General features: G+C 40.8%; 1 protein-coding gene across 1 annotated transcript in view; it reads right to left on the reverse strand.

The window, feature by feature from the left end:
- The window catches only part of GRHL2 (grainyhead like transcription factor 2), a gene marked incomplete at both ends in the record, with an annotated part of 113,842 nt that overhangs the window by 22,417 nt on the left and 77,702 nt on the right, over positions 1-13,723 (reverse strand). The window contains 3 exons of the mRNA XM_082675236.1: positions 1,052-1,083; positions 5,713-5,852; positions 6,345-6,432. Coding sequence (XP_082531362.1) covers positions 1,052-1,083; positions 5,713-5,852; positions 6,345-6,432 — 260 coding nt within the window. The remainder of the gene's footprint in view (positions 1-1,051; positions 1,084-5,712; positions 5,853-6,344; positions 6,433-13,723) is intronic.

The raw sequence follows: 13,723 nt of genomic DNA on the forward strand, positions 1-13,723 counted from the left end.
GCACCAAGACAGCCAGAGACAAGACACGAAGGCATTAATGTGGCTGTATTCCAATTAAGCTTCATTTATGGGCACTTGAACCTCATAATTTTCAAGTGTCATGCAATATTATTCTTCTTTGGGATGTTTTCAACCATTTCAGCATGTTTGCAGACAGTACACAAAGTATTAGGCCTTGACTTGGCCCTTAGGCTCCAGTTCCCTGAGCTCTGCTCTAGGAAATGAGCTCAAGAATATCTGCTCCACTTACTTCACTTTGAAATGTTTTACCAGTAAATATGTTAATTGCATAGGGAAGAATAGGGAAGCCCTGGTTTGACTATAGTTTGAAAAACCAGTGATCTGGAGAGTTTAGTTATACACATGTAATTAATGCAAACCAAGACTTCAGTTGTATATAAGTAATGTTATGTAGATGAAAAATGAACGTAGTTCTAGATTGCTTTAAGAGAAAAACAGTATCCAGGTCACAAGAAGAAATTATCCCAATATAATCTCCAACTCCTGTGGTTCAGAACGTGTGTATTTCTGAGAGCCAGCTTTAAGGAGACTATTAACAAATCTAGTGGTACCCCCTGGAGGGGGAATTAAGATGCTGAGAGGTAAAACTATGTCTGAATGAGGAGGAAAGGTTGAGACTTATCCAGAGAGCAGAAATAGAGCTAATGGGTCAAAAGAAGACAGACATCAGTTCAACAGACAAACTTCCTGGAGCTGGAACTGGCCAACAGTATCATGAGTATCAGAATATTCCCATCACTGGGAACATTCAAGTAGAAGCTGGCTGACCACCTATCAAGGATGCAGTATATTGTGCTACACTGCCTAGAAGACATTGCCTAGCAGTATACTGTGCTACATCTGCCTGGAAGGAGAATGGCCTTCCCCAGCCTCCTTCCAGACAATCCCCAGAGTCAAGCCTTTCCTAGCTCTGAGTCTGGAGGCTGAGCAGACATTCTCACCCCCTGCCCCATTACCCTGTGCTTGGAAACCCATTTCTACTGACATGAACTGACTTTGGGTGCTTGAGTGAAAAGACCGAGTGGCTTACCCTTCTCGTTCATCATCCGTGTTGTAATACACCTGTGGAACAAAACAACAGGCTTACTGTAGTTTGGACACAAGAAATGGAAATATATTACATGATGCACAGACTTTCCTAAGGCATTACACTGTCTCAAAAAAGACAAAAGACAAATCTGTTTAATGATGCTGCACATGTGTGTCTGAGGAAATACAAATTTAACCTCTTCACAGTCTCCCTAGGGTTAATTCTTAGATTTTAATGAACTAAAATTGGAAATCAGTTTACCTATAGCCCTAAGCCAAATCTTGCTTTTGACATTAAGGAAATATTTTAGCAAGATCTAAAAATCATTGTTTACGAAGGCCTTGGAGCAGGGCCTGTGAGTAACCAATCCCATCCAGTCCACAGGAGAGCTGACTCCAGACAGAGTGCTTTGGAGAAGAGAGCAGAACAGAAAGTCCCCATGGCAGTAACCCCAGGCCTCTGTTTTTTCCCCAAAGGGACCTGGGTTACCCTGGCATCCCGTGACCACAAAAATCTAGGAGTCAACTACCCTCAGGCCAGGAAAGGTCATTTAGCTCTAGGAGGTGTTCTGGCCAGAAGGAAAAGAGACTTCTTTTGGTGGCCAGCATGGCAGCAGGCAGAATCAGATTTAAAGACATTATGAAGCATCCTTATTTTATGCAACTCCGGAAATCCAGAGGGTATCCGCTATGTATGTTAAGTCCTCTTCATCCAATTATTTATGACAATTAATTGTGGGCCTTTTGTGAGCTTTAACTATGTGCTGCAGGACCATTTCCATTTGGGTGAAGGATGAAACTCAAGTTAGTACCCAACATTCACACATTAACTTCAAAGTCACCTCTGGTTCTAATCCATTTCTTCACTGTCCCTGCTGCAGTCACCTGGGAGAGAAACAGCTGTGTCTAGACTGACACTCTCCGTGGAAACTTTCTCAAAGGCTCGTGGCCGTTCCTGGGATGCTGCCAAACCCAAACTTAGTTATATAACAAAGCTGGTTACCGGGAACTCTTTGGGAATGAGTCATTCTAGACATTAGCTCGGATTTCCACAGGGAACTTTTTCCTCTTAAACTTTTTAATGTCTATGGTTGTACTGTATACTTTGTTTCTTCTTAAACAGAGAACAATGAAGGTAACACGTTTCCTCCCCAGACCCCGCGTTTCAGTGTGGCATCAGAGCACTGGCATGTGCTAGTAATGGGACTGTCTGTTTAGATGCATACAGAGTGACCCACATAAGCAAGGGAGCCTGAGCCATAGCACTGGACACACAACTGGATGTGGAGGAAAAGTTCCTGATGTTGGCTTGTCTTTTGCTGGTTTCTTTAAACGTGGCATAATACATCCACCCTGCTGCACCACCCTGGTAGGGTAATGGACAGCTCTCTGCAAAGGTGACTGGTGACCCAAAGCTGGAAGCAGCCTTCTCGTAAGTGTCCTCCTGGCCTCCTGAGCAGCCTCTGCTGCACCGTCCCTATCACCTCCTTGCACTGTCATCTCTCCTCCTCTCATGTAATGACCCACTGTTTCTTCCTGGTTGGCTGTAGGGCTTATTGCACGAATTTAATTTTTAGACAGTGTTTCTCAAACTTTAGAGTGCATAAAAACTATCTGGAGAACTTCTCATAAATGCAAAATTCCCAGAGTCCCCCTTCAGAGATTTTAATTTGAAAGGCCTGGAATGGAACTTGGGAACCTGCATTCTTATCAAGAATGCCTATACTTCCCTGGTGGCGCAGTGGCTGAGAGTCCGCCTGCCGATGCAGGGGATATGGGTTCGTGCCCCGGTCCGGGAAGATCCCACATGCCGTGGAGCAGCTGGGCCTGTGAGCCGTGGCCTCTGAGCCTGTGCGTCCGGAGCCTGTGCTCCACAACGGGAGAGGCCACAGCAGTGAAAGGCCCGCGTACCGCAAAAAAAAAAAGAAAAAAAAAAAAAAAAGAATGCCTCTGATCTGGGGGATCGAGGATTTACAAGCCACAAGTGGGAAGACGGTTCTTGAGGGTGTGAGGGAGGAATGATGTCCTCCCTGTGTTCAGGTGGCTAGAGGAAGGCTCATACCCGCCAAGTACATGTTATCCAGTGGGATAATGCCTCTGCCTCCCACAGTTTCTCCCAAGCTCCCCTTGTTCCTTCTTTTTAAAGGCATTCCCGACAGAAGCCACAGTGCGTATCAGGACGTCAGTGCGAGGAGAGGGAGACTGAAGATCTCCACAGAGCCTGCACGTTGGGTTCATGCCCTCATATGAGGTTCTGATAACCGTCTGGTGAATGTACCAACCCACAAGTGAATCAGTGAGATAATGAGGGAGCAGGGGACATGGGGGCTGATAGTGAAAAGCCTGCTCCCCAGGCCACGTGACCAGAGCGGAGGTGCCTTCAGCGTGGCTCGGAGCGCTCACCGACCATGAAAGCTCAACAGCTGCTTGCCCCGCAGTTGTGCAGGGCTGCCGCGTGGCTGATTTTACCGGGCTCACGCCTGCAGTGGGTACCATGGCCCTTCCTCCCCTACCCGCCCCTGCTCCCTTAGGGTAAAACTGGCCCAGCTTTTGATCTGCCACAACTAGCTCTCATTTTGCCTGTCAAAGTCAGCCAAGCCCTGTCCCATGCCCACTTCTCACGCCACGGCGCTGCCCTCTTCCCTCCTGCCTCTGGGCCCATCTTCCAAGGCTCGCAGCTTTTCTAAGAAAAGGCAGCCTTTCAAGTTCCAGCCAGCTACACAGTAGGCGCTCCTTTCCTTCGGCCAAGCAAGTTGATCGACCACAGGACATTCACCCATTGTTCTAGAGCACAGAAGAGTGTGTTCCTTTGTTGCCTGAAGCCCAGGCAGGCTCCCTAACTGAGCCCCTTAACTCTGACTCCAAGGCCACAGGGGAAGCCGGAGGCTCTTCAAGAACAGCCCCAGACAGCAGGACTTCACTTCGCAACGCCCCAGGGGACGCTGACTGGGCTGCTTTGCAAATTGCTGCAACCAACCCACGGTAAAGGCTACACTTTCCTTCTGATTCAGCCACAGGCTAGGAGCCCAGCTCGGGACACGGAGGGAGCAAGTGAGGCCAGAGGACTGACAGTCACGAGCAGTCAGATTTGGTCACTTTTCCTCTTAGGATTCGTTTACAGCTTTGTGTATTTCAGAGAAATCTTGCCAAGAGAACAGGTCAGGCTGTCAGTTTTGACACCGGGCTGAAGCCAGAATCACACCAGTAAATAATAAGAGCAATTTAACTCAGTTTCTCCCTCTCTCCTGGAAGGTGTGGACACCTAGCTTCAAAAAATCCCATGTATTTACGAAGACTGTAAATACACAAATCACCATCATGTTCTTGGGAATTAAAGAATAATAAAAATAGGTGCTGGCCCTCATAGCTTAATAAATCATAATATTCCTCCTTTCTTCTTTGTGTCCTTTTCCTATCAAACAAGCAAGACAAGATGGGAATGCTACATTTTAGTGGAATGCACTCTAAGAAAAAACTATGGGTATTTTATTGCCATGTTGTGTCAAAAACAGCAACTTTTAAAAAAAGCCCTGGTTGTACAACTGCTTTGTCTCATACACAAAATATTCTCCAGAAAGAGAAAGTTAAGCTGATAATGATTTCTGCTCCTAGACTAAGGTCAATTCTAATGTGTCTGTGAACACTTAGAATGGAAGAAAAACTGGAATGTGTCATTATGCACCTGTTTCTCAACAGACCTTTCCTCAGAGGACTCTGAGTTTAAAAGAAAACTAATCAATACAAGAGTCACTAAACCCAACTGGTTTGGTGAAAGACAATTCTGGCTAACACTGGGGAAGTAATTATCTCACACAATTTTAATTCATAACATAAAAAAAATAATACTAAAGACATTACAAAAAGTCATCCATCTCCTAGCCCTACTCATCAAGTATTACAATTTGTCTTGTTCAAATTCAGGTATATGTTTGGAATCACAGTATAGATATAAATGGCTATTGTACTTTTTTCCCCTCTGAACATTATCATAATGAGTTCCTATGTTGCTACATAGTTTTCATAAATATAATTTTAGTGGCTGCATAACATTTCATCAACTTGAGCTACCATAATGAGTTAATTATTGGATCTTTATATAATATTATTTCTATAATTTCACTTATAGATATACCTAGAAGACAGGAACTTTTTTTAAAAGGCTTGTCTACAATCTCATTTTTCTCTTGGTGTGAAATTATTTACCTATTCAATGGAAACTGTTAATTTACTAAGGGAAAAATTGTTGATAGAGTTTTATTTAATCAAAGAATTTTTCCTCTTGGGCAACTTTCTAAAGTTATGGTTGCAGTTCAATTTCCCACCATTAGATGGCGCTTCATCGCATCAGGTGGATCCCACATGACAAAACTAACAAAACAAAACTTTTCTTACAGGTTATCAGCCTTCTTACTTTCTTCCTCTTTCATTGCTTTGTCAACACTTCGAGATTATCAGCTCACTCTCACCTTCCCCTTAGTAAGTTGGTTTCCTCTCCTGAGACATTCCTTTCTATAAAATTCCATTTTCTGTAGGGAAGAGCTGACTTTTTGTTGAATTCATGGGTTTTATTTTTAAGATCAACAGTGCCTGAAGTGATGCTGTCTTAAGGCTCTACCAGCCCAGTGAATGGATGGCAGGCAGATGTTAGCAGGGAGGCCATACCTGTCCTGTCCTCTGCAGGTTTGCAAAGTGAACATCGGGTATGAAGAGGACGGGCTGGGAGTGCAGATCAGGCATTGTCTTGAAGTAGGTGATGTCGCTCTTCTTCTGTAACGGTATCGCCGCCAACTTCCCATCAGAGGCTGGACACAATCACAAAACCCATAAGTGAGAAGGTTGTGAATGCCTAAACTCTCACCTGTAAGATCTGATCTTAGCTAAAGTTCATGATTGTCTCCTATGAAGATTCCCAAACACCATAGATGTGAACACACTTTAAAAGCCTCCCCTCTCCCATCACCAAACCAGCAGAAAGAGAGTGGACTTGGCGTGAGCATTCCTGAGGGGGAGCTCCGGTCCCCTCTTGCCCTCCTGTCCCTCTCTGTGCCCTAGATTCCTTGTCTGGAGAAGGAGGATGTTGGTCTCCTTGACATTAGAAAAATCTCTCCTAGTTCTAACATTGTGATCATGTGATTCTATTTACGTTTAACAGGGACAGTTCGCCCCTTCCCCACTGCTAGGGAAAAGCAAGCCATCCCTTGCATGTCCATATTTTACCCGCAACCCACTTCATTTCACCCATTCGCCAGTGGACCTGGCCCAGACAAAGCCTACCCCTTCGCAGCCACACTCACAGTTGTTGCACTGGGTTTGGGAGGCCTGGCCTTTCCCCTTCTTCCTGTTCTGCTTCCTCTCTTCGTCTCGGATTTTTCTTTCTGCTCCCTGACAGGGAAAAACAAATGCACACAATGCTAGGCATGTTACCAGAGCAACTGTCTGTACACAAGCCACAGGGATAAGAAACAAAACGTGGGGAGGTGAGCCAGGCAGCCCCACTTCCATCCTCCAGCGAGGTCAGGCCTCCACTCTGAAGGCTGAGACTGCTCCTTCGTTTACAGTACCTTGTTGACCTCCAAGGGATCCCACTCTTCCCAGAGTTCCCCCTGTTCCCTATCACAGTGAAGCCGGTTAAGTAATTTTACTGATCATAATAAAATGTTGTAGGATGAAGCATCAGCTCGTTAACATCATTCCTGGGCACGGAGGGGGGGCATTAAAGTTGAGTGCGAATTCCCTATACAATTTTTCCTTTGCTCGTTGGTATGGAACTATAAAAAGTCATTACAGTAGAGGAAATGAGGGAGGGCATAAGTAACCTACAGAGGATTTAAGATCATTTTGTACATACAAGTATGATTTGGGGTTTTGTCTTAATATGTTCATATGCTCTTGGAGATGGTGCTCATTTGACCGACTAGAAAAGAGGCTGGTCTATTTGCCTCCTTTTTGCTCCTCTGTTCCTTGTATTTTGACTTTTTCATTGGCTTCTCTTGCCAAATCCATCTGACTTAACCAGTTGACCGTCACCTTATGTCTCTTGCCTTCTTGGCCGTCCATGATCCTTTGAATATCTTCTCTTTCTGCTCAGCTTTGCTGACTCGTTTTCCTCTTCTCACTCCCCAAATAGACATTCCAACACAGTTTCCTTTTCTCTTCTCTCTTTCCATTCTTACGACAGAGAATTCATCTACACCCATATTTCCAAGATGCTCTAGACAGGTGACATCCAGATACACACTCCCAGCCTAGACTCCTCCCCTAGATTTCAGATCTGCATTTACTGGTCCTGCCCTTTGTGGATTTAAGGGATAGTAAAGTAAGGACTGGCCAGCAACCTCTACCCCTAGAAACGGCCCCCAAGTTATCACACACTAAAGAGATAGATTTGAGAGTATACAACTTACTCCTTCTGTTAAACACACACACAAATCGATTAAAAAGCAAAGGACGAGGATACTTCCCTGGTGGCATAGTGGTTAAGAATCCGCCTGCCAATGCAGGGGACACGGGTTCAAGCCCTGGTCAGGGAAGATCCCACATGCCGCAGAGCAAAGAAGCCCATGCGCCACAACTACTGAGCCTGCGCTCTAGAGCCCGCGAGCCACAACTACTGAGCCCGCGCGCCTACAGCTTCTGCTCCGCAACAAGAGAAGCCACCACAATGAGAAGCCCACACACCGCAATGAAGAGTAGTCCCCACTTGCCGCAACTAGAGAAAGCCCACGCGCAGCACTGAAGGCCCAACGCAGCCAAAAATGAAAATAAATATATAAATTTATTTTAAAAAGAGGCAAAGGACAAATTGGTGAAAATACTTGCAATAAAATATCATATAAAGTGTTAAATCATTAATATATAAATAATGATTCAAATGAAAAAAACAACTAACATACCAATAAAGAAATAGACAAGAGCCATGAAATAGGCAATTCACAGAAAAGGACACACAAATGGTTTGAATTAAAACATTGAAATATAGAGTTTGCTTATCAAATTGGCTTTTTAAAAAAAAGTTGATTCCCAATTCTGGCCAAAGTAACGCCATGACACAACAGGGATGTATGGTCAATCAAGGTATCCATCATGGCTTTAGAGCTAATTCTTGAAGAATGAGTGATTACAGCTAATCCTGATGGGGCACTGCCTCTGTGGCAGGTGAGTTCTAAGAGCTTTACATAGGTAAGATTTGGATAGTTATAACAGTTTAATCACATATTTTAAATACGCATTTTTATGCCCAAAAACTTCTTACTACCAAAAGGGAGTAATTATTTCACAGTGCTTCAAGTTTTGAATTGTCACTGAGGTTTATAAACCATAGAAAGAGGGAGAAAAAATATAGAAATATTTCCTTTGCAAGTCTCTTCAACATATACTAAGGTTTTGTAGAGTTTTTTGTCTAGATAACGTATAATATTTTCAGAAAATAAAGTGTTAAATGCACAAACATGACTTTGTTCAAATGGGTGTGAAATATAAGCAAAAGGCCCCTATTCATTTTTATTGTGTCCAAGTAAGACATTTTTCTCTGTATTTGAAAGACTGTACAATATGGTATTTAATGTAAGTAGAAATATGGAAATTCATCTATATAAACTACAACTCACCAAAGACACACCCCAAGGTTTGTCAAGCAATTTTATTTTTAAATTGGTGTTTTATTTTGTACAATTGCTATGAGAAAAAGGTCTGAAATTAATCTGTTTCAGGATTTATATATGTTCAATGTCAATTACTAGGAAATAAAATCACCTGCTCATTATTTTACAGGTATTCTTTGATATGCCAAATCCAAAGGATTAACATAAAACACAGAGTAGCTCTCCCATAGAGCCTAGCCCTAGTACCGCATCTACGTAAGAAATTCCTGCCCAGAAGGCTCAGATATCAGCACACCAAAACAATTCTGATAGTATCCAAACTTCGAGAGCCACAGTTCTCATATCTAAAATAAAGCTTTGACTTCACAACGACCCAGGGCAGCTCTGATACATTCAATTAACATAGAGAAAGCATCCTTGAACATGACCTTCCAAGAATTCCTTTCCTTCCTTTGATTATTTGTGACCCAAAGCTTCTAGCAAATAATCTTTTCACTCTCATTAAAGCACAAAAAAGTCTAGTTCTTCCAGAATAGTATATTTTCTGCAAACACCAAATTTATCATTTGAAAATAAATTCCCCAACTTATATGTTCACTATGGAGTGTTAAATTTGAAAAAAAAATATGCCTGAGGATTTCCTGATTATATTGTGATCACTTTTGGCACCTTTTGAGAGGGGATGGCTATCGTTATTTTTTTATTTGGCACTTAAATTGTTTCTCTTAACTTTATTTTAAGAATGTGGACTTCAATAAAATGGATAACCTGGAAGAAATGGACAAATTCTTAGAAAGCACAACCTTCCGAGACTAAACCAGGAAGAAACAGAAAATATGAACAGACCAAACAGAAAATATGAACAGACCAATCACAAGCACTGAAATTGAAACTGTGATTAAAAATCTTCCAACAAACAAAAGCCCAGGACCAGATGGCTTCACAGGCGAATTCTATTAAACATTTAGAGAAGAGCTAACACTTATCCTTCTCAAACTCTTCCAAAATATAGCAGAGGAACATGCCCAAACTCATTCTACAAGGCCACCATCACCCTGATACCAAAACCAGACAAAGATGTCACAAAGAAAGAAAACTACAGGCAAGTAACACTGATGAACATAGATGCAAAAATCCTCAACAAAATACTAGAAAACAGAATCCAACAACACATTAAAAGGATCATACACTATGATCAAGTGGGGTTTATTCCAGGAGTGCAAGGATTCTTCAAAATACACAAATCAATCAACGTGATACACCATATTAACAAACTGAAGGAGAAAAACCATATGATCATCTCAATAGATGCAGAGAAAGCTTTCAACAAAATCCAACACCCATTTATGATAAAAACCCTGCAGAAAGTAGGTATAGAGGGAACTTTCCTCAACATAATAAAGGCCATATATGACAAACCCACAGCCAACATCATCCTCAATGGTGAAAAACTGAAACCATTTCCACTAAGATCAGGAACAAGACAAGGTTGCCCACTCTCACCACTCTTATTCAACATAGTTTTGGAAGTTTTAGCCACAGTAATCAGAGAAGAAAAAGAAATAAAAGGAATCCAAATTGGAAAAGAAGAAGTAAAGCTGTCACTGTTTGCAGATGACATGATACTATACATAAAGAATCCTAAAGATGCTACCAGAAAACTACTAGAGCTAATCAATGAATTTGGTAAAGTATCAGGATACAAAATGAATGCACAGATCTCTGGCATTCCTACACACTAATGATGAAAAATCTGAAAGTGAAATTAAGAAAATACTTCCATTTACCACTGCAACAAAAAGAATAAAATATCTAGGAATAAACCTACCTAAGGAGACCAAAGACCTGTATGCAGAAAATTATAAGACACTGATGAAAGAAATTAAAGATGATACAAATAGATGGAGAGATTTACCATGTTCTTGGATTGGAAGAATCAACATTGTGAAAATGACTATACTACCCAAAGCAATCTGCAGATTCAATGCAATCCCTATCAAACTACCAATGGCATTTTCCACAGAACTAGAAAAAAAATTTCACAATTTGTATGGAAACACAAAAGACCCCGAATAGCCAAAGCATTCTTGAGAAAGAAAAACGGAGCTGGAGGAATCAGGTTCCCTGACTTCAGACTATACTACAAAGCTACAGCAATCAAGACAGTATGGTACTGGCACAAAAACAGAAATATAGATCAATGGAACAGGATAGAAAGCCCAGAGATAAACCCACGCACGTATGGTCACGTTATTTTTGAAAAAGGAGGCAAGAATATACAGTGGAGAAAAGACAGCCTCTTCAATAAGTGCTGCTTGGAAAACTGGACAGCTACATGTAAAAGAATGAAATTAGAATACTCCCTAACACCATACACAAAAATAAACTCAAAATGGATTAAAGACTTAAATGTAAGGCCAGACACCATCAAACTCTTAGAGGAAAACATAGGCAGAACACTCTATGACATAAATCACAGCAAGATCCTTTTTGACCCACCTCCTAGAGAAATGGAAATAAAAACAAAAATAAACAAATGGGACCTAATGAAACTTAAAAGCTTTTGCACAGCAAAGGAAACCATAAACAAGATAAAAAGACAACCCTCAGAATGGGAGAAAATATTTGCAAATGAAACAACTGACAAAGGATTAATCTCCAAAACAGACAAGCAACTCATGCAGCTCAACATCAAAAAAAACAAACAACCTAATCCAAAAACGGGCAGCAGACCTAAATAGATATTTCTCCAAAGAAGATATACAGATTGCCAACAAACACATGAATGAATGCTCAACATCATTAATCATTAGAGAAATGCAAATCAAAACTACAATGAGATATCATCTCACACCAGTCAGAATCGCCATCATCAAAAAATCTACAAACAGTAAATACTGGAGAGGGTGTGGAGAAGAGGGAACCCTCTTGCACTGTCGGTGGGAATGTAAATTGATACAGCCACTATGGAGAACAGTACGGAGGTTCCTTAAAAAACTACAAATAGAACTACCATACGACACAGCAATCCCACTACTGGGCATATACCCTGAGAAAACCATAATTCAAAAAGAGTCATGTACCAAAATATTCATTGCAGCTCTATTTACAATAGCCAGGACATGGAAGCAACCTAAGTGTCCATCAACAGATGAATGGATAAAGAAGATGTGGCACATATATACAATGGAATATTACTCAGCCATAAAAAGGAATGAAAGTGAGTTATTTGTAGTGAGGTGGATGGACCTAGAGAGTGTCATACAGAGTATGTCATACAGAGTATGTCATACAGAGTAAGTCAGAAAGAGGAAAACAAATACCGTATGCTAACACATATATATGGAATCTAAAAAAAAAAAAAAAGGTCAGAAGAACCTAGGGGCAAGACGGGAATAAAGATGCAGATCTACTAGAGAATGGACTTGAGGATACAGGGAGGGGGAAGGGTAAGCTGGGACAAAGTGAGAGAGTGGCATGGACATATATACACTACTAAACGTAAAGTAGATAGCTAGTGGGAAGCAGCCGCATAGTACAGGGAGATCAGCTAGGTGGTTTGTGACCACCTAGAGGGGTGGGATAGGGAGGGTGGGAGGGAGGGAGATGCAAGAGGGAAGAGATATGGGTACATATGTATATGTATAACTGATTCACTTCGTTATAAAGCAGAAACTAACACACTATTGTAAAGCAATTATACTCCAATAAAGATGTTAAAAATAAATAAATAAATAAAATAAATAAAAATAAGAGATAACTGAGGTGACCACCTAGAGGGGTGGGACAGGGAGGGTGGGAGGGAGACGCAAGAGGGAGGAGATATGGGGATGTATGTATATGTATAGCTGATTCACTTTGTTATAAAGCAGAAACTAACACACCACTGTAAAGCAATTATACTGCAATAAAGATGTTTAAAAAAAAAAAGAATGTGGCCTTAAACTATTTAAGTTGGCTAAGAAGGTAGTTTGGAGGGATATCTTTAGCTTTTCATAATCTCCAACAGTCATTGTCTCCAAGATCATTCCAAACAAGAATTAATAAAGAGAAAAAAATTCTTAAGGGAATGTGGCTTTATTCTCAAGTTTTGAACAATATATAGTCACTATCTTCAGCAATATAATTCTTGTCTTTCAAAAGATAATGGAAGTAATTAAATACGGATATAAAGATGTAGACATAAGTATTGATATAGGCACAGCCATATAGCAGATCCTGAATTTTTAAATTCATAAACATATGTATTTCAATAGAAGTATCATAATATCAAAAAAAGGTAGAGAAGGACTTTATCTTCATCTGCAATCTCACAGGTGCATTAATTAGAAATCAAGCTGGGGAACTAAAAATAGTGCAGAATACCATCTGTTTAAAACTCTAGACTGTGACTGGGAAATTTACAGTTTTAAATAGAATAGCTCTTAATTCTTTTGCTTTAGAGGATAATTCAAATTAATCATTTGCATTTACACACCCATTTGAAAAGTGCAAGAATTAAACTTTTTAATTTCCCAGGAGTGAGATTTTGCCTGGATTTTTAAATCAGAGCTACAAATATGATAACAAATTATAGCAAAAAAATTTTGTTTCTAGCTTATCAGAAAAATTAATAGCAGTTAAGGCTAATACACCCTGCTTGTCCCATGAGATTTCTTCCTTATGAGTTTCCTAACACTCAACATTGGGAAACATAAACTAAAAACTACCCACTAGAAACTCTTTACATCACTAGTTTCTTAGAGTCCCTCTCATTCTAGGGCACAGGTGAACAACAATACAACTCTCTATGTATTCTGCATTTTTGCTTTGTTTTGATTTTTAGTATTTATGACCTCAACACTTGAAAAAAAATAATTATATGAGTATCCCTTAAGCCCTCTCTTTCCTACTTTCAATTCCAACTATGACATAAAGGTAAATGGATTGCCCAGGGCCTCCATTTAATCCTTCCCTCCCTTTCTCCTTGATCCTAATCTTGCTCGTCCCTTCCAAGAAGGAGATTCACTGAGGGGAATTCTACCATCTCCCTTGAAACTTCTGGAATAAAATAAGGAATTCAAATTGTTTAA

Source organism: Grampus griseus (assembly GCF_964374135.1).
Source record: "Grampus griseus genome assembly, chromosome: 17".
Taxonomy (NCBI): Eukaryota; Metazoa; Chordata; class Mammalia; order Artiodactyla; family Delphinidae; genus Grampus; species Grampus griseus.